This window comes from Grus americana, chromosome 3, assembly GCF_028858705.1.
Source record: "Grus americana isolate bGruAme1 chromosome 3, bGruAme1.mat, whole genome shotgun sequence".
Taxonomy (NCBI): Eukaryota; Metazoa; Chordata; class Aves; order Gruiformes; family Gruidae; genus Grus; species Grus americana.
This window is the reverse complement of record NC_072854.1, coordinates 38,820,575-38,842,426: the sequence shown is the minus strand read 5'-3', so window position 1 is coordinate 38,842,426 and position 21,852 is coordinate 38,820,575. Positions and strand designations below refer to the sequence as shown.

The following is a 21,852-nucleotide window of genomic DNA, read 5'->3' as shown; positions in this document are numbered from 1 at the left end:
TGAAAGATTGTCAACAATATTTTTTTTTTTTTTTTTTCACACAAGCTAATGTTCTACACATACTGATATGCAAGCAATCAAAAGGAAAGTGCAACAGGCATCATTTCCATAACTAATTATATCTCTACCTCTCCCCGTCCACATGCTGACCCTTCTGGTCTGAGAACGTACTCAATTCTGAACATCTTGTACAATTTCAAAAGTACATGCTATCATACCCCTTTATATTGAGCCAAGAAAAGCATACTACTAGAAAAATCAGAGTATTCTACTTTGGATCCATCCATCTGAACCCAGTTACACTTATCTCTCACGTTAATGGTACTTTAAAGAACAGTCAAATGGACTTACTGAAGTCAGAGACACGTTCATCAATCAGGCTGGCTTTCTCCCAAGACCTAGGAACCCCATTAACATCTATTTCTAAAGGAGGGCTGCAAGACAGTCCACTAATGAAGTGGTAAGTCATGAAGAATCCAGTTCGGTATAAAGACAGAAGATGCAGGCAAACTAAAACCACAGTCTGCACTGGTTTTACAGGTAGGTATTTCTGTTCTCCAGGTTTTTATATACATGTGTCAAAAATAAGAGGAAACAACAATATTCACTGGCCTTAACTTATTCCTGGATGATCTATTTGCAGTACCATACACATTTGGTTAACAAATTTGAGCACTATTTCTCTGAGATTTGATAAAGGTGCCAACTCAGCACACATAGTAAGTGGGCAAGCATTCAAGCACACAGCTCCCAAAGCTGCAAAGGAAGTTTAAAACAAATACTGAAAGGAATAACTGGGCTCTCCTCAGCAACTGAAGAAAAATTATATTAAGATTTAGATTAGAAGAGACTTCTGGAGGTCTCTAGCCTGATGCCCTGATGAAGGCAGGGCCAACTCTGAATTCAGATCTGGTCAAATTCTACATCCAGATAACCTAAGACGGAGGTTTCACAAACTCTCTAGGCAACCTGTTCCAAGAGAAGTGATTAAGAAAGCAGAAAAACAGTGGGAGATATCAAGCTCTGCTACTTGAAGTACATTTTTACAAGTGTACAAACTTTAGACAAATATCCGTATTAAATCCTTTGTTGTATATTTGACTTCATCACTTCTTCCCCTCTCAAACTATTCACGTGGGATACAGACTGAGATGCTCAGCTAAGAAACAAGATTTCCAGGGAAAAGAAGCAGCATGCAAACACTTACAAGGACTTTAAATATATTTGGGAGTAAGGTCTGGCTACTTTATGACAGTTTGTAAGGGAGGCAAAAATACCAGCAAGTCAGTTCTGGGAAGGTGAATTCTTCTGCCTCTACTTCCTTCTCACAGAAGCAAAAATTTAGGAGCACAGAAGAGGCCCACGATATACATAGATCCTCTCTAATATGTCCATGTCTCTAGAGATGTGCTATTACATGAAGTTTCAGAGCCAGTCTACATATGACTAAATAGCAAAGGGCCTTCAGCAGGCAGAGATAGGCAGGCTGCTTTAGGAAGTGATAAGCACTAACAATTGCCTTTCACAATCAGCTTCTCATCATTGCTACCTACCTGCAAATGATCTCACTCTCCAGAGAGGCTTTTTATATCTACTTTGTGGCATGCAAGCCTGAGAGGAGATGTGGGTTTAAACTTTCTCAGAGGAAGGGACACTGACAGCCTACGTGCTGTGCAAATGCAGATAAACGACTGAGGCAAGGCATGGTCTGCACATACTTATCAGCCAGAAAGAAGAAAAAAAGGTTAGTTTGTGACTTTCAGGGGTCCTTGGTGCTAAACAAATGTGGAGTTGATCTGTACTTCAGCATCTACTGAAATTTCTCAGCAGAAACTGAGACAGTCAGACTAGGGGACCTACAGGGTTAAGGGAAGATTTTGTAAGTACTACCGATAGCTACCTTTTGGATTGAACACACAAACATGTGGAAACCCACCAGAATTCAACTTCATTAGTTTAACATCTGTGCTACGTTTTATTTGTATATATTCTGTCAGTATTCACATTTCTCTGTTCCACTCCATCATAACGTGATCCTACCTAGAATGACCCCATTTATTTGCAGAACAGTAATCTAAAGCCACCTGTTTGGCAGCCTACCCACCAACTTCCTTTTAGCATGAAAATGCATACATACAGCTATTCCCTTCTCTTACTGCATGCCTACTGATTATTAGCTAAATAGGGAACACATTCATAACAATTCTACAGAATTGGTCTCCTAGAAGTGCTTGGAACGAAGATTATTTGAAACAAAGATAGACTGCACCCTTTCATAAGAACAGACTAGAACAAGATGGTACTGAGCCAGTGCAATGTCAGCACTGTTGCTGCTTGTTTGGGGGCTGCAAAAGAATAGACATGCCACTTAGCAGGTTGGATTTGTTATTCCAGTTTTCAGACTCACTCTTGATGTGGTGCTCCTGTCTTCGTCAGCAGGGTCAGGACAAAAAACATGAAGATGACAAAAACTGCAAGACCAACCCAAAATCCAATCACAATGGAATCTAGTAAAAAAAAAAAAAAAGAAAACAACATCAGTATTTCACCTGCACTTGCAGAAAGTTTCCTTCCACATGCAGCATGACTGCAAATCCCAAAAGACTTTGCATCTTATTCCTGGGTGGCAAAGAAGAAGGATGATCAGATTTATCGTTATCTATTTTTAAACAGAAAGATGTCATTGAAGCTCTTACTTCTAGCCCAAATTTTACTGATGTCTGGACAAACCAGAAACAAGCTGAAAGAGGGAAAACACTGAATTCTCTTGGTCAGTAAAGCAAGAGCAGCTCCCTTTGTGATGCCTGTCCCATTTAAAGCATTGCTTTAAAAACAACTTCAGTGCTAGAACTCAGAAGAGAGGATTATTTGATTTTCAGCAAAAACCTCTGTACCTGTAGAACTGAACTCCTGCTATTTTAAATGATTTCTGCCCCAGACCATTCAGTTTCTGGGGTTTGATGGATTTCTTTGACACAATAGGTTTAGAAAGATCTAGCTTTCTCTCAGTGCTCAAAGCTTCCAGGAACTTGATTAAGAGAGGTCCAAGTGGGACAAACATATTTCCAGACAACAATCAATTGATAAGCATGACCTGGTCCAGGACCCACAGTATACAGGTACTTTTTCACCTGTCATTTCAGTTAGTTATTTTTTTGCTTATGCAAATATTCAAAACTTTCACTGTAAAAGTTCAAAAAAAATTAACATACAAACATGCAAGAGGGAAGTCTTGGTCAGGACAGGTATCCCATCTACCCTTAACCTCTCATTACACAGCTACTACTGAACCTCAGAGATCATGTAGCTTTACAGCCAACAAGGATGATCTGTCTGACCTAGTGCAGCAGGCACAGCACAGAACTTTAGCCCACCTGTTCAATCTCCTACAGGACTAACTAAAGACACCAGAAAACAAGGAATCAGCTATCCTGCCTGGTGCTTGACCCCAACAGTTAATCACACTCCCACTGTGAAATATCTTCCATGCTAAAAGGAAGATCTGGAAACTGGAAATAAATTCAAAACATTTGCTCTTTCTCTGCGAAGTCAAAGTGCCTGCTGCAGCTTGAGGTCTTCTCCCTGTGAAAATACTTTATCACAATTAAGTCACTCCTTTATTGCTTTTTCTGTTAAGCCAAGGAGGTTAAGTTTCAAGTCTCCCACTGCAATGTTTATTCCATCTCTGCCACATTTCCCCCTCTCAACACCCTTTGTAAAATAACTAGAGGGTGGTTCAAGTATAGGTGTCCATGATGGGGGGAGGGAGGAGGAGTTTGTAATACTCCTTTTTTCTTAAAGCATACTGGTATGAGTTTGTGTAATTCCATGCATTATGAGCCCTAAATTATTTTCAGAATCATTCTATAATTATAGCCTGTATTCAGTGGTTCAAGATGCATTTTGTGTTTGGCCTGTCTAATACACAATAGCTCATAATTATCTATCATCCTGCCGGACTTTATAGTACCTTAGAATTTCATCTAGAAAGAAATACTCCTATTAAAAAAAATACCAATTAACCATTTACAGCTACTAGTACCTACCAATTAGTCAGACATGCTTCAATGATATGCAACAGCATTGATAACCAGAATGTAAAGTCTGATCAAGTAAGATGTCTAAAACACATGCACATAGATTATATTGATCCAGCTGCAAAATATAACTCACCAACTAAGGGAAAAAAAGGAAAAAATAAAAAAAATTAAAAAATAAAGATTCTGATAAGCTACTACTCCCCACCAAAAAAAAAAAAATATCAGCATTTTTTGTGTGCTGAATAACAAGCCTGTCTTGTTGTTTGTTTGATGTTCCCCCCCCCAACAGAATTCCTAAGTGTACTGCACCTAAAGGTACATTTTCCTTGTTTTATTGTGGCTCCTGATGCACTTCCAACCTTCTGCTGTATCAATTACACTCTTTGGATTTGTTTAAAATTAAAGCAGGTGGCCTGGGTTCTCTTCAGTATTTCTTTTAGGTCTCACTCATTTAACTGCAAATCATTCAAACCTACTAACCTCTAAACATTTATTCAAAATAAACAGTACACAACATTTATTCAAAAAATACGGTACATAGGACTACATTTATAATACTGTCTCAAGTTACAAATAGATTGGGAAAGTATCCCATGAGTTTCTCAAGTTGCAGTATGTGTTGGGTTTGCGTGGCAAGGTTTTGGTAGCAGGGGGGCTACAGGGGTGGCTTCTGTGAGAAGCTGCTAGAAGCTTCCCCTGTGTCTGACAGAGCCAATGCCAGCCGGCTCCAAGACAGACCTGCCGCTGGCCAAGGCCAAGCCAATCAGCACCTCTGTGATAACATATTTAAGAAGGAAAAAAAACAGTTAGAGCTTTTGCAGCCGGAGAGAGGAGTGAGAAGATGTAAGAAACTCTGCAAACACCAAGGTAAGTGCAGAAGGAGGGGCAGGAGGTGCTCCAGGCACCAGAGCAGAGATCCCCCTGCAGCCCGTGGTGAAGGCCATGGTGAAGCAGGCTGTCCCCCTGCAGTCCATGGAGGAAGGATGAGGGGGTGTAGAGATTCCACCTGCAGCCTGTGGAGGACCCCACACCAGAGCAGGTGGAGGCACCCGAAGGAGGCTGTGACCCCGTGGGAAGCCCACGCTGGAGCAAGCTCCTGGCCAGACCTGTGGACCATGGAGAGAGGAGCCCACGCCAGAGCAGGTTTGCTGGCAGGACTTGTGACCCCGTGGGGGACCCATGCTGGAGCAGTCTGCTCCTGAAGGTCTGCACCCCGTGGAAGAGACCCACGCTGGAGCAGTTCGTGAAGAACTGCAGCCCATGGGAGAGACTCATGTTGGAGAAGTTTGTGAAGGACTGTCTCCCGTGAGATGGACTCCATGCTGGAGCAGGGGAACAATGAGAGGAGTCCTCCCCCTGAGGATGAAGAAGCGGCAGAAACACCGTGAGATGAACTGACCGTAACCCCCATTTCCCCGTCCCCCTGTGCCACTGAGGGGGGCGGAGGTTGAAGCCGGGAGTGACGCTGAGCCCGGGAAGATGGGAGGGGTGGGGGGAGGTGTTTTAAGAGTTGATTTTATTTCTCATTCCTCTACTCTGTTTTGCTTAGTAATAAATTAGATTAATTCCCTCTCTAAGTTTGGTCTGTTTTGCTCATGATGGTAATTAGTGAATGATCTCTCCCTATCCTTATCTCAACCCATAAGCTTTTCATTATACCTTTTCTCCCCTGTTTGGTGAACGAGGGGAGTGAGAGAGCGGCTCTGGTGGGCACCTGGCCCCCAGCCAGGGTCAACCCACCACACAGTATCAGCCTTCCTTTCCTTCCTAACACAGACTCATAACATCCTGGCAGCAGTCCTGACTCCCCTGATCATTTCTACTTATTTTACCTCTCTAATATTACTGAGCTTTCTTCTGTTCCAAAGTGTTACAGTTTAGCCCCAGCCAGCAGCCAAGCACCACGTGGCCACTTGGGGAGAAGAACCAGAAGACAAAGGTAAACCTCCTGGTTTGGGATAAGAACAGTTTACTGAGACAGCAAAGGGAGAGAAAAACAACAGTATTTATAAAAGAATACACAAAGTGGATGATACACAATGCAATCTGCTCACCACCTGGAACGCAATGCCTAGCCTGTCCCCAAGCAGCAACTCCTCCCTGGACAACTCCAGCCCTTATATACTGAGCATGATGTCATATGGTAGGGAATATCCCTTTGGCTAGTTTGGGTCTGCTGTCCTGGCTGTGTCCCCTCCCAGCTTCTTGTGAAAGTTAACTCTATCCCAGCTGAAAACCAGGACACAAATGCACAAAAAAGGATTTTGTTCTTTTCTCTGCCAGTCACAGATATCTGCTGGCTATCTTCGTCTATTTACTTTCTAAAGCTTTAATTTACAAAACATCTGGTGCCTACTTTTCTGGATTTTCTGATTTCTAGTTCCTGCCTTCACTTCTCCTCAGGCAGAACATACTTTTTTTACAGCTTTTTTTTGCAGTCATATATTTGAGAAGTCACTGTGGCATTTGAACAGCTCATCTTCTCCCCACTTTTTTTTTTTTTTTTTAAGAAATGTATTATTGTGTATGAGATTGCTTTGTCAATATGTTTTTTCACAGGTCACTTTGCATAGATTTCTCTCTGCTTTCAGAAAACAGGCTTCTGAATTCCTTTGTATGTACATTAAATTATTATGACCCTCCCCTTGCCTACAATGAATTAAATCAACATCAATCTGAAAGTGGCCTCCAACTTTCTCTTGTTGAATTCATCTAACATTATGGTTCAAAAAAAGTGTCCTCATTTTGGGTGAAATACCTTATGTATCAAACAACTAAAAAAAAAAATCACACACCTCTAGTTTTAAGAAGGGCCTGTGATGTTTTACAGCTAGCCAAGTGTCACTGCCACCCTGCAACACGTGAACTGGAGTCCACACCCCTTTAAGCTCTCCAACGTAAGTTACAGGTATTCATCAACACCCCTTCTTTGTCAATACTCGAGGTCTCCCTCCTAATCCAACGCCAGTGTAATCTCCTTTCCTCCTTCCTACCCAATTTAGGATTTCAGTGAAGTTAAATGTCTGACCTCATTGCCTCCACATTCCTCAACAGTTTCAACTCAGCTGGAAATAGCTAGAACAAGAAATATACCAACAACATACCATGTCATACACACAGACATAGATTGTTCCTTTATTAGATTAAACTCAGCCCTCTGAGAACGCATGCAGTAACACCAAAATAAACAGACCCAACTCCAATCTATCAGGTTAAAAAACCCAAAAAACAAAACAATGAAAAAATCCCAGAAGGGACTTCCTAGGTCACTGATTCAATACTACTATTGACCTCTTTCATAAGTACATCAAGCTCCACCTCAAAAGCAGTTGTTACTTCTGTCCCATTCTCTAGTAAGAGTTGTCCAGAACACTCCTACTCTATGAACAGCACAGCCAGACAGTGAAGCTGCCACACTTAGCACAGCAATCACTTCGATAGCAATCCAAGATCTGTTATGCTGCTATACCTTCTGCAATCCAGAGGTAACTATCATATTTTTTTCCTCCTGTTACACTCTTTGACACACTGAGCTAAATAGGAGGCATGTACATAACACTGCAGCTAATCTTTGTAATCAGTAGTCTTTGTAATCAGGTTTGGCCTCTGATTAAGTGGAAGAATAGAATATAAATTAGAAACATGACAAAAGCTAACCTACATTTTTCAAGTACCTAACATTTGTAAAAATACAGACAGTAATCAGCAGACTTTTTTTTGGGGGGGAAAAAAAGGTAAAGTACAATTCAGGCTAAAAAGCAAGTTCTGCTCTGTTTTTTTTAAATGTGTTAATAACAACTTCAACAAGTTTCTTCTGTCCTTTACAGAGCCTCCCCAAACCTCCTGACTGTGCAGAGCCAAGGGAGATCAGCCTTTCTGGGTTGCTCTCGGCCACTGCAGGCACTCCAATTTCCCAGTCTGAACCGTCATCATGACAAACAAGGCAGAAAGTATGTATCCCACCCTGGACCAGTGCTCTAGCACTGGATGGAGACCCTTCCCCAATACTTTGAAGACTGGTGCTCAAACCCTCTCAAGTGTATCCAGCTCAGAAACAAAGAAACAAGATGGTTTGCTTCTCTTAGGCAAAGTGCTTGTTAATTTTTTTCCCTTTTTTTTTTTTGTTCCCCCCCACAACCATCTCCCCCTAAGAAAAAAAATAAAAATTCATAAAAGCCAAAGCCATTGTCTAGATTTCAGATAAATGTTAGTCCAGCTGTACTGGCTTGTCCTAAATAAATTTCCTCTGAATTCCTACCCATATTCTTCATCTTTCTGGTCCTTGTCCTCCACTTGTTACTTCTACTGTAAAACAGTTCCAGTATTAGCAGAATGCCAAATTTAGCACACTCCTCCTATGAAGAGTCCCAATGATAAAAGTTTCTTAAGAAGTAGAAATTTCTTTTTTTGTTTTAAATCTTTTAAAAGCTTTAAAATTATTTTCTATGAAGAAAAACAAAAGCAGTAAGGCTGCCCACCACTGCCTTTTTAGCATTAACAGGAACAAGAACAAAGCAACACAGATGATACCAAGTAATCACCAGAAGCAGCAGTGGCTGTATTTGTCGTTATAAACTGTTCCTGATAGCCTGATATTCCTCAGTATTGACAAATTTCTACCACAGCCAAGAAATCCACGGTTCTCTCAAGCACAAAAAAAAAGTCAACAAAAAGACACAGAATAATAAACAATTATTATACTCTAATAAATAGAGTAATGCCTCTAATTGCTGAGCATTCAAAAGATTAGGAGAGAGATATTTTTGTACAGTAATCAGTTACAAATGAAGAGCAGGAACATTAAGATGGGGAAGCTCAGCTGCAATAAAGTATGACTCTGCTGAACTTACACTTATGAGCCTTCAGGCCTTCAAACGACACTGGTCCATACTCATAGTACTCGTACTCCCAGGTGTAATCAGAGTTAGACAAGGCCTGCTGGGAGGTTCTGTTAGAAATCAGCCTCAGGGCAGACATCTTGCACCTCAATATATACCTGTGGATACAAAATGCGTTAATAGAGACTACGTACTTCTAGCACATCTTTTGCTTTATAGAGGATCCTTTCTTATTTATGGGATCTCTTCCACATCACTGTTCCCAAGAGCAGCCACTTATGCTTACAAAGGCTCTCTCTCACCTGTTCCTTTAAAATCCAGTATCACTGCCTCATCAGACAAGGATATCACATCCCCTCCCATTCCTTCCCCAGTCTTGGCTTGCCCACCACCAGTTAACATAGCGCTTCTCTTCAGTGGAAAGAGGAGAACCTATGCTCACCTCCACAGAGATGCCTGTAAGCGTACAAAGCATCAAAACCAGGCTCCTCAAACTGAATATAGTTTTTATAGCTCAAAATAGCAAGTAACAAAGACCACCAGCCTCAGCAGCTTAGGATGAATGCTGCCATGAAAATCTGGGTGGAGAACTGGTCAGACTACCAGGCTCAAAGGGTTACATTATCCATACGAAGTCCAGCTGGCAGCTGGTTATCAGCAGTACCCGTCAGGGACTGATACTACGATGAAATGGAGTGAGCTTGTAGGAAGTTCACGGATTGTGCAGGGGACACTCAAGAGGCTGGAGGGCAGATCGCTACTCAGAGGGACTGGGACAAGCTGGAGAAACGGACTAACAGGAAACTCATGAGGATCACCACTGCAAATGCTAAGTCCTGCATCTGAGAGGGAGTAACGCCATGCAGTAGTACAGGCTGGGGGATGACTGCTGGGAAGCAGCTGTGTGGAGAAGGACCTGCGATGGACAACAAGCTGAACATGAGTTGGCAACATGCCCTGTGGCAAGGGCGGCCAAGCATGTACTGGAGTGAATTAACAACAGTGTAGCCAGCAGATCAAGAGAAATGTTTACTCTTCTATACCTATCACTGCTAAGATCCTATCTGGGGTACTGTATCCAGTTTTGGTATCCCAAATACCAGAAAGACAAGGACAGTCTATTGGGTCTGGCTGAGATGGAGTTAATTTTCCCCACTGCAGCCCTCATAGTGCCATGCATTGGTGTGTTATCGACACCTTGCTGGCTACCAGTGTTTTGGCTACTGCTGAGTAGTGCTGGCACAGCATCAAGGCTGTCTCTCCCACATTTCTCCCCCACCACCAGCAGGCTGGAGGTGGGCAAGATCTTGGGAGGGGACACAGACAGGACAGCTGACCTGAACTGACCAAAGCGATATTCCACACCACAGCAATAAAAGCTAAGAGAAAGGAGGAAGGGAAGTGGGGTCGTTATTTACATTTGTCTTCCAGAGCAACTGCTACACATACTGAAGCCCTGCTTCAGTGGAAGTGGCCAGACATCATCTGCTGATGGGAAGTAGAGAATAAGTCTTTTGGTTTTCTTTGCTTCCACGCACAACCTTTGCTTTTGCTTTATTAAACTCCCTTTATCTTGACCCACAAGGTTTCTTTCCCCCATCTTATTTTCTCCCCCCCTGTCCTGCTGAGGAGGGAAGTGATAGAGAAGCTTTGGTGGGCACCTGGTGTCCAGCCAAAGTCAACCCACCACAGACATGCTGAGGCAAGTCCAGTGGAAGGCCACCAAGACTGTCAGGGAGCTGAAGCATGAGAGCCTAAGGCAACTGGGTTTGTTCAGCCTGGAGAAGAAAAGGCCCTGGGGAGACCTCAGTGCTGTCTACAGTTACAGTCAGAGGGTGCAGAGATGACGGAACCAGACTCTTCTCAGAGGTACAGAGTAAGAGGACAAGAGATAAGAGACACAAATTGGGAAACAGGAAATTTAAAGTAGATACAAGTAAAAATTTACCTGATCTAGTTGAACATGCTTTGAGCAGGAGGTTGGACCAGATGACCACCAGAGGTCCCTTCCAACCTAAACTTCTCTGTGCTAATAAACAGCTTCAATATGCCACTATGGAAGGAAAAATAAAACAGGAGTGATTTTTCCCACAGATTAACAAAAAAACTGCAATGCAACATTAAGCATCACTAAAATTGTCCTGACAGATATTTCTGTCATTACCACAACAATGCACTAGGGATTTACATTTTGCAGAGTAATTTTTTCAGAGTATTAGACAGTTTTATGCACACCAAAAGAGAGCGCATCTCTGCGTAAAACATCTGCTGCAGCAGCTGGAGTCAGGACATCCAACTTGAAACACATTACAAAATACTTATTGTAAAAGCAAATTGAGCTTTGGGTAATTTTGCATTCAATTAAAACCCAGCAGGGCGGAGACTTCATGCAGTTCATAAAACTATGGCAATTAGTTGTTCTGTGGGCACAAAGTCAAATCCAGATAAAGTTTCTTGAAGGGCCTTAAATAGCCATGTCACGCAAAATAACTGAGCCTTCAGTCCTTCCTAAGGATTGAACAAGGCTGTGCAAGTAAAGCACGTGGTTCAAGTGCTAGGAGGGCCATACATAAAGAACAAGAATCAGGCACAAAATGAGGAACACAAATTCACCCAGGGAATATGGACAGCTTTTCAAATTTATAAAAAAGTTCTTTCTGCAACCATTAGCAAGTGCCAGCAGGAATGCCTCAAAACAATTTTAAATGAATAGCGAAGTATGCTTGAAAAAGTAAACTTCATACCCAGTTACAATGTTCAGAACCTTAAACACATACCAAAACTTGACTAACAAATGATAAATCCTTTAAACAAGAAATGGATCTATTTCTCAACTTAAACCAACTTAGTTTTCACAATGAGCAATTTGCCAATGGGGAGGGAGAAACGACCAAACCCAGTTTGCTTGAATCAGAATAAGGAGCTTCACATTGCCCTCACCTTCCTTTAGCCACTCAGAAGGGAGATTAAATAGCCTGAAGCACAGAAGAGGAGGAAGAAAGACAGTAGACAATCCAGCTCATGGCTGAGAATGTTTCCCATTCTCTACTTCCAACCCTTAAAGAACATGACTGAAAGATGTAAGTCTAACTTCAAGTGACCGTGTTAACAGTGAAGTTCCTCCTTTGCTTTCCCAATGACTAGAAAATCTTCTTACTTCCTGGAATCAGAGAGAATATCTAATTAAGCTTTAGAAATTTTTTCTTGCTTTTAATCAACTAAATTAACTGCTGCCTCTGGATGAAGCAAACAGTACAGAGAGAAACCTAAGATTCCTGTCCTAGTTTGCTCCCATCTCAGCTCTGTCAGTTGTCCCTTACAAGACTTTGTGTTTCATTTTGTGAATGAGCCCTAAGAGACTACATGGTGCTGCACAAGGTTCCCACCATCTTTTCCTTCTCCTCAATGTTTTATTGATGATTAATCTCTTGCCAACTGTTATTAGCACATTTCTGTTTAAGAAATGCTTTTCTCTTTTATAGCCTTATCAAGGAGTCTTTAATTTAAATATTTCTCATATAGCATCACCAATGTTTCTTCTTCCACCTCAAGTGCAGGCAGATTAGGTTAATTGGGCCACATGCAGATCTCTCTCCCGATCTACTCACTAGAGTCCATTTATGATTTATGTGGAGAATAGCTACTTCTAGGACAAAAAAGAATCTGTCCTGTTTCAGTCTTAGGTTAGGACTAGAAGCTGCAGTGTTTCACTACCGTCTACAAGCATTTCTAGGCCTACTTCTATTGTAGACAAGCCACTGTCAGAGAGAGAGGTGCTAACTGAAACATGGGTCACCAGCTCCCAGGCTAAACCTTTTCCTCAGGATTTGTGGGAAATATAAAATATGCCTCTAAATGATCTAGCAAACCTTTTCTACTTAAAAGGTCAGCCTACTATGGTGAAACAAGGACCAGCACAGGGAAAATACTGAGCATTAAGACCTTGCATCTCCCGAGGAAGAGCAAAGTAGGGTGAGCTGGCCTGCTAGCAGCCTGTCACGTGCACCCTCCAGGCTGCAGCAGGTTGTGGAGGGACTGCAGGTGCCGGATAAGGGCTTCTGGGAAGGAATTCCCCTAGGAGATGCACTCAAGCGCTCTTCCTGCCATGAGTGGACAGCAGTGATTCATCCCACAGCTCTGAGGCATGACAGGGAGGTCCTCTAATTGACCTTGCGGAGGGGGTCTTTTTGGGGGGGTGGGGAAGGGGCACAGGAGTTGCTTAAGGCAAACATGAAAGCCCCTCTGTTGACTTTGATGTGTATGGATGCAGCCAGCCATTCCTCACTCTGGCTCATTTCTTTCAGGAGTAAGTGAACAACAAAAAGCTTTACTTTGATCACTCAAGAAATCCCAAAGCAGGGCTGTGTTCAGTGCTGCCAGCCAGGAGATTCAGGCAGGTCAGTGTCCTGGAAACTAAAAAGGGGCAAGTGCTCATGGCCTTCTTCTGGAGCATTGGGTTGGTCTCTGCAGATAAAGGATGTCAACAGATACACAGATACAACTACAACTCCTGGAGTTGAATTATACCTTCATAAGAACTCGTGTGTAAACTGTGTGAAAGTTTGTAAGGTCATAGTTTGCCTGCCACTGGTACAAGCCAGTTTGACCATTGGGCTACATTTGCACAAAATCTGCATCTTTGAACTGCAGCAGCAGGGCATCAAACTGTGCTGCAGTTGGACTATTTGCTTCAACCTGGACATCATCGGTACAGTGCACAATGCTCACAGCCACTTACCTTTCAAACCGAGTCACTGTAAAGGTAAAATTGGACACACGCCATATATGAAGTACAACTTCATGGCTTACACCACCACTGGGGCCACAAATGCAAATCTAGGTTTGTGCACATCTGGAACCAGCCTTGTATATAACCAGCAACAACTACCTCCAAACTTGACCTGCATGCACAAGAATAAAACCACATGGACTGGTCAACGTACTGTTCATTTCTGGAGCAAAAAATCCTACCAATATGGTAGATACAAGCAACTTGATAAATTTTCAATCAAAACCTACATTTATTTTCTACATACTTCCATTCTGCTTACTATCATAGAGTCTAAGCACTTTATAGTCTTCATAGACTAAATGAACAAACTGTTGGCCCCTTACAAACTGTGGAGATTCCAAAAGCCAGGCAGTAAAAAAAAGTAGCAGAATTTCAAACTGTGAGAAGTCCTAGCCTAAGAAAGCTTAGCACTACACCCTGATGAATCAGCTAGGCAGTACAATTAACCCAGAAGTTGTTGGCTATGAGAAGTTAACAACTCAAGCTGTTCCCATATCCTCGAAGTCCCCATATCAGCAACAATATTCTGCAGGGGAGGCAGGGGGCTAGGGAACCAGCCACCACCATATTCCTTTTCTTACCCCATCCCAAGGGCTAAGAGAGGAAGTCAGAAGAAAAGAAGTCAGTGAAAAAACCAAGCACAAACTTATTTACCCTGCACTGCATTAGCTGAAAGGTAATACAAACCCCGTCTCTCTACAACCCTGCTACATGGCTATTGCTTTGAAAAAGCCGTGCCACTCCCAAGCACTGATGAGAAAGAAGTCTGCAGGAAATACTTAACCAAATGGTCCTTGCTTCTTGCTAATTCTCGAGATCCTGGATGGGAAGGATTTCAGATTAAACTTGTGGTCTTTTCAGGGGAATACTCAATCTTCCCACCTACAATAAGAGAGAAGAAAGCTATACAAAACAAGTGAAATTTAGCAATAAAAATATAAAGATACCTGAAAACTGACTGTACAATTAAAAAAAAAAATCAATCATACATGTCAAATTTGAGTGCATGATACCTGGGACTTTTCTGGGAGAGAAAAGAAAGTACCAATGTTAACAGTGGTTATGTTTGTGATTGATGCTCAAACAGCATCATCTGCATGAGCTGTTGCACTAAAATAACAAGAATGATGTTGCATTCATCACAAAAGGACTTTATAACAATGGTAAGGAAAAGTGTTTGTTTAGTCACTGTTTATCCTGGGAACTAAGGATAAGAAAGGACAAAGTTACAGACATCTGTGCCTTATACTACTGTGTTACACATCATATAACACACATTTTATTATCCTTATAACTGTGCAATGTAAACTAGACTCCAACAATAAACTATTTATACACCACACACATACATTCTTATGAAAATGTCTTATTTTCCATGTACTAATGCTTCATATCTTGTGCCGTGCGTGCGCTGCAGTGTAAAAGGAGGTCTCCACACAACTATATACAATTTGCATGCTAATCGTTTAAGTACTGGTTGTACTTAGTTTAGAAACAATGACATTGTGTCTTTTATTAACAAATAAAAGACCAAAACCGTTTGCCAAATATTTTCCTAAAGATAATAATGATATATGCAAACATTAATGCCCACTTAGTAGTTCAACTCAGTAGGGGCCACCTGGAAGTTAGGCTGAAACTATTATGAAATCATACCATACTATGAGTTCAGACAACTGTATGGATCTGAAAACAGAGCAAATACTATATAAGCTCACTCGTAAGCCTTGTCTGAGAAGACAGCTGAATTATACCTAACGTTGCATCACAGAAGCTACGTATTCCTTCAGTTCTTAAAGTTTCAGTCCTGCACTGACAGCAAAGGGACATGGAACACTCAGTATAGAGCTACTGGGATTTGCTCCCAAAACACACTGAAGCAAACAGCTTAGCTTAGCTCCAGTATCAAAAGCTTTAAAAACTGCAGTCAGAATATACAGTCTTAAGAGACAGTATTATCTACAAATAATAAAGATTGTTAGCCATAATTCCATTTATTTCCTGTAGCTAGGGCAGAATTACACAATCAATCCATCATCCATCTTCAATGTACAAAGCTGAGCTTCAGTTGAGCTCAGAAAACATTTCATTTTGACATTCAGCATGGCAAAAAACCCGATATATTACAAGAATTCACTCTTCCACCCAAATAATACATCTCTACACAAAAACAATAAAAACCAAACCCCTTGACAGTTGTTATAGTCACAGTAGAAAACAAGACTAAACCTTTCTTTTAAGCAAAGTCTATTTTTCTAAAGAGAAAATAACAGGCTTAAATTTGAGCATTTTTAATGAAGGGAAGATTATCCTTTCAGCAGCCTTTTCCCAGACATCATAGAATCATTAAGGTTGGAAAAGACCTCTAAGATCATCAAGTCCAACTGTCAACCCAACACCACCATGCCTTCTAAACCATGTCCCAATGTGCCACGTCTACACATATTTTGAACGCCTCCAGGGATGGTGACTCCACCACCTCTCCGGGCAGCCTGTTCCAATGCTTGACCACTCCTCTGGTGAAGAAATTTCTCTTAATATCCAATCTAAACCTCCCCTGGAGCAATTTGAGGCCATTTCCTCTCATCCCATTGCTAGTTACTTGGGAGAAGAAACCAACACCCACCTCAATACAACCTCCTTTCAGGTAGCTGTAGAGAGCAATAAGGCCTCTGTTGAGCCTCCTTTCCTCCAGACTAAACAACCCCAGTTCCCTCAGCCGCTCCTCATAAGACTTGTTCTCCAGACCCTTCACCAGCTTCGTTGCCCTTCTCTGGAAACACTTCAGCAGCTCAGTGTCCTTCTTGTACTGAGTGGTACAAAACTGAACACAGTACTCAAGATGTGGCCTCACCAGTGCCAAGTACAGGGGCACAATCACATCCCTACTGCTGCTGGCCACACTATTCCTGATACAAGCCAGGATGCTGTTGGCCTTCTTGGCTACCTGGGCACACTGCCAGCTCATGTTCAGCTGGCTGTCAACCAGCAACCCCAGGTCCTTTTCCGCTGGGCACTTTCCAACCACTCTTCCCCAAGCCTGTAGCGTTGTGGGGGGGTTGTTGTGACCCAAATGTAGGACCCAGCACTTGGCCTGATATGCCTCAGCTGAACTTCTGCTGAACCTAGTTCTCAGCATGGCTCATGGACACAGCTGCAGACACAGCAAGGCTGTGGTCAGAAGAGAGCTCTGGGTATTGCTGAGCCCATTTTCCTCTCCCCGCCAAAAGTCAATCTCCTCTTAGATGTGCAAATACGGCAGCTTCAAAAGCCAAGTTCCCTGAAGACCAACCAGACTAGAAGAAGCCCTATCAGTAAGCACTAAAGTACTGGGACCTTTTAAGTCCTACAACGTTACAAATGCTGACATCAATGGTATATGTAAGCGTATTCAACACTTTACAAAAGAAAGGCTGCCTTTCCCTCAGCTATTTATAATACTGCCAATTTTAACCTTTCACAATATGAATTTTTAACCTTTAACCTTTCAGTAAACATCACAGTTACAGGTCCCAGGCAGATTTATTATAGAAAACTCTGAAGTGAAAGAACTCTGGCACATCCACTAATGAGGTAAGAGTAAACCATAAAGCAAGTTTGCAACTGGCCTGCTCTGAATGTCTCTGCTTTTGGGCTGCACTGTTTTCCTGAATTTTCCTGCTTTAAAGTAGTCCTTTTTTTAATTTTATTAAATGTCTCTATCAGTTTTATTCTCACAGAAAGCTCAGTGCTGAGATGGGGATGTTTTGGATTCCTTGCTAATCCTGATGTCTGTCAATCCAATGCTTTATTCTGAGTAGAGAGAAAGGGAAGCTTCTCCCCCTCCACACTCTTACTGATCAGCCCACTGCAGGTCAACTGGAATGGCTCCATCAGAAGATAAGTTAACTATAAGAGTTGTTTTTAAAATACCTTCAATTTGTGTTATCACATAAGAACCTATTAAAAAAGCAGCCTCCATAGCAGGGCAGAACAAACATTTTAATTTTTCTTTTTTTTAATAACTAAAAGATGATGTGAAATTTGAAACAAAAAAAAAAATGTCACTGTGAAGAGAATTTATGTCAATGCACGTAACCCTATGCATAGAGTTACTCAACTAGATTTACTCAAACTGGCTAGTCTGCAAGTCATGAAGAAACACTGGAAGCATAGTGCTCAGTGCAGTCAAAAGAATAACTGAATCTAAGAACAGAGGCACCTGGGAGTATTTCAGATAACCACACCTAAACTGACTATTTGTAACAGGGGCAAGGCTGAAAGAAGGAAGTACTGTTATGTGATTGTTTCTGGGAAACTCAGCACTGATAAACAGCCAAAATTACCTGGCCTCCCTTCGTGTCAGTGACCTGGGCCTGAAGACGCCCTGCACCATGCAGCAGAGGTGCTGCTGCTGCACAGGCCACCCCTACCAAACCTGCAGAGTGCCCCATGGCAACGTGCTGGCCCCTGGGTTTAAACACAGAGCAGCTGTTCATAGGGTTGCACAGCCCAGAAAATGGCTGAGTGCATTCAGGCCTCATTTCATAGCTCTGTTTTCACTTTGTATCAGTGAAAAAAACCCACCAAAGTGCTTTGAAGTGGAAGCTGAGTACATTTCCCCTCTCCCATGACAAAATAAGACTCTAATCTTCACATAATGTCCATCTGGTCTGAAGTAGAGGCCACAGCACACTTCTCATAGCACCTCGTCACTTCTTAGTTGTGCTCCCCACAGAAATAGTTTTGTTCTTTGTCTACGCTGAAGCCAGTGGAAGATAAACTGGCAGAGATGAAAAAAAACCCCAGGTACGATTGACCATTTTTTCAGAACTACTCCCACACTTGGCTGTCTCACAGCTGTGGTTTGACTGTGCTATGGTGAAAAAATCTTCAGTTTACGCTCTCACCCACATGGGGTCTGTAAAGCCATAATCTCTCAGACACAAATAACACCTGAGCTTTTCAATTTGAAAAGTCAGTTACATATTATGTTTCCTCAAGAACTAACAAAACAAAATAAAATAAAAAATACAGCTTTTCTTGAAAACTTCCACACTTGAATGACAAGTGTTTTCTGAACTTTTGTAGTTAGCCTACAATATGATGCAGAAATTTTGCCTCAATCATTCTGTGAGAATTTCAGACAGGCACTGAAATGGAGCTGTTTATTAAAAGTCAAACCAGTTTGGGATTTTTCCAAGCCAGAACTGGGTTTGGTTGTTCGGGTTTTTTCTGTCTTTAGATCTAATTCTTCCCTCCAGTGCTGCTGAAGAAGCAAACAATTTACTGTAGTGCCTCAAATACAACTTTCTTTTCAGGTAAATCAGACGGCAGTACGCAACTCACAAGCGCACATCTGAATTCTCCCACTCTTAATCCCTGCCACATCTCTGTGCTACACCAGGCTGTAAACAAGCAACTAGAGACCAAGGAAACATTATTAAAACAGTACAACCAAGGCCCATTGCAGTGAGTATGCAGAATAAAACCTTCACTTATTTGTACTAAAATTTTGCCAGTAATAGATCGTATTATTGGTTCAAAGACTGGAAATTTTATTTAAATTGTTGAACAAGCATCAAGAGCATCATCTGTGCTTCACCTTAAAACCTCTTCCACCACAGTGTACGTGGGCAACCAGCAAAAGAATAGGCAGTAAATGACTTTGTCCAGCTCTTAATATTCTGGATTTTTTTTCCTTCAAAAAAAAAAAGTATTCTCTCGCAATAGCTTGATTTATTTTATATATTTTTGCTTGTGATTGATACACCCAGAATGTCTCGTTATTTTTAGCAAGAATGGAGCTAGGCTGTCCTCAGTCAATGGAGAGTTGCCATTCCCCTGGCATCTTTCCAGGTATTTACTCCTGTGGTAAAAAATTGTCGTGACTCCCTGATTAGGAACCTGAATAGGAAACCACAAATGGACAAGAAAAAACAAGCAGTATTAGAGACTATTACCTGATTATCTCCAAGCAGAAATCAAAACATCTATTTATTTCCACATCAGTTACGTAAATCTGCATCCCTGTGTATACAGCCTCTGGGGAGCTCAAATGAGAGTAACAGACAGGAGCAGAGGGAGCAGCTCTAAAACAGAACAGTAGGCTGTGAAACACACCTGGAAATAGAAGTGCCTCAACGTTCTCAGAAACAAAACCCGACCAGCCTTGCCAAGGCAGTTTAAGACAGCATTGCCACTGCTGTCCCATCCCTCTACCAGCTACACCTGTCACAGGAGAAGTAGTAAACTAATAGCGTGCTTACACTTCACATCGCCATCCAGCATTAGGTGCTGAACAAGGTTGATACATCAGAAGGAGCAAGGCAAATGTCAGGGAACAGAGACTGCTCAGAAGGAAGTTTTGCTGGCTTGTCACTGAAGTGACAAAGACAAGGGCTGACAGCTCAGGAGAGGGACCTGAACTGCCTGCCACACCAGTCAATATCAACAGAGGCTGCTCACCAGAGGAAGAGACTGCTAAGAGGACTGTTAAGAAAGAGATTGTTAAGGGAGAAGGAAGGGGGGGGGGGGAGAGTATGAGAATCAGCAGAAGACTAGGGAAGAGCACATAGGGGAAAGGGAAGAGGGCAAGACTGAGAATAGAAGTAATCTAAGGCTGCATGGAGGAGAGACTTTCATCCTTTTCAGTCTGAAAGCACAAAGGGAGATGTCATCTAGAAAAAAAAAAAGAAAGAAAAAACCACCACAAACACACCACAAACTTACCTTGCCTTTTTTTTTTTGCAAACATTTTATGTTAAATTTTTAAGCTCATTCAAATGCTCAGTAGTCAGAACAGAACACAACATACAACGTGGGGGGGACTGAAAAGAATTTCCATGTATTCCAAGCAAGCTATGGGCTTTCTACCTGTTTTGCTTTTGAATACACAGATTTCCTAACATCAGATGGAATCACTCCGTTACGAATTCAGAAACGCGACACAAGCTTTCTGCAGGTGGCATTTTCCACATCACCCAAATGAATAGTACCACCGCAAGCTTTTTTATTATTTTAAATAAAATAAAAATTGGAGGAGTACTTCAGACCTTAAGGCTTGAGCAAGTTGAAACCACTCAGCCGCCTGCTAACGCAGGCTGAAGTACAAACACTTGGGGCAGCGGCACCCCGCGCCGCCCAGCCGGGAGCACCGACCCACCCGCGCACCGCCAGCCGCGGCAGCGGGCCCTACGGCGGAGCGGGCAGGGCAGGGCAGCGCCATCCATCCCGCCCTCCGCTCGGTCACCCCCCGCCGCAGAGCCGTTTCCTCACCGCGCTTACCCGCACCAGGCACGTCCCCCCGCGCCTCCGTGCGCGCCTCCAGCCCCCGAAGCGCCACTTCGTCCCAGACGAAAGGCGCAGCCCTCAGGGATGCCCTCGCCCCGCGACGATTCAGCGCTGAGGAGAAGGAGCCGGGCGGGATGAAGCCAGCGGGAGGTGACGCCCGCTCCCACCCTCCTACCTGACTGACTGACCGGGCAGCGGCAACGGCCGCGCCGCGCGCGAGCCGAGCCTAACGGAGCCGAGCGGGACCGCGACCCGCTACAGCCAATGAATCAGCAGCAGCCGCGGCGCCCCAGCCCGCCCGGGCGGCATGGCACGGCCACGTGACGCGGCCGGGCCAATGGGTAGCGCGGGCGGGAGCGCTCTCGCGGGCGGCCGCAGGTGCGGGCAGCGGGGCGTGCAGGGCTCGTCGCCGTGAGGCGGCCCGGCTGGAGACAGGTCTTGGTCCCCGACCCGGGCCCGTGTGCCCGTCCGCGGGCGCTGAGGGGAGGAGAGTAGGGAGCTGCACGGCATCTGACGGGAAGAGCACCAGTTGGGAGTAGCTGCCGTGTGTCGCTTGCCTCGCAGGAGCACAAGCATCTCAAGGGGGAACGTCAGTTTTGGAGGGTGAGGAGAGCCGAGAAGGGTGGCCTGGTCCTGCTGGAAGTGGAGGGGCAAGTGTGTTTGCACATGGGTAGGCCTACGGCCCCCCGTGGGGAGTCATTGCAAGTGGGGCCCTGGGCAGCCAGGCCTGCTCCAGGTGAGGTGCTGTCTCTGCTGCCAGGAGGTGAAGGGCAGTGCTTTAAAACCACAGGAATTGTATGGCCTCTTGCACCATTTCCATCCATATGAACTGCAGTTTGTTAAAACAGAGACCTTTAAGAATATGTGAAATTAGTACCTCACTCTGTTGCTTGCAATTGTCAAAGCAATG

The 21,852-nt window shown here is 43.2% G+C and overlaps 1 protein-coding gene across 4 annotated transcripts in view; it reads right to left on the bottom strand.

Annotated features, from left to right (window-relative positions):
- The window catches only part of MRAP2 (melanocortin 2 receptor accessory protein 2), a 29,162-nt gene extending 7,962 nt beyond the window's left edge, over window positions 1-21,200 (bottom strand). For 2 of the 4 annotated variants that reach the window (XM_054821244.1, XM_054821245.1), the window contains exons 1-6: window positions 20,937-21,200; window positions 14,455-14,552; window positions 13,617-13,779; window positions 10,827-10,931; window positions 8,891-9,036; window positions 2,408-2,507 (exon numbers count right to left, since the gene is read on the bottom strand). In XM_054821244.1, the coding sequence (XP_054677219.1) occupies window positions 2,408-2,507; window positions 8,891-9,017 (227 nt within the window). In that variant the 5' untranslated portion in view covers window positions 9,018-9,036; window positions 10,827-10,931; window positions 13,617-13,779; window positions 14,455-14,552; window positions 20,937-21,200. Of the gene's footprint in view, window positions 1-2,407; window positions 2,508-8,890; window positions 9,037-10,826; window positions 10,932-11,818; window positions 11,919-13,616; window positions 13,780-14,454; window positions 14,553-20,927 lie in introns of those variants that run through there. The other 2 variants (XM_054821247.1, XM_054821248.1) reach the window with 2 other exon arrangements.
- Window positions 21,201-21,852: the final 652 nt, after the last annotated feature.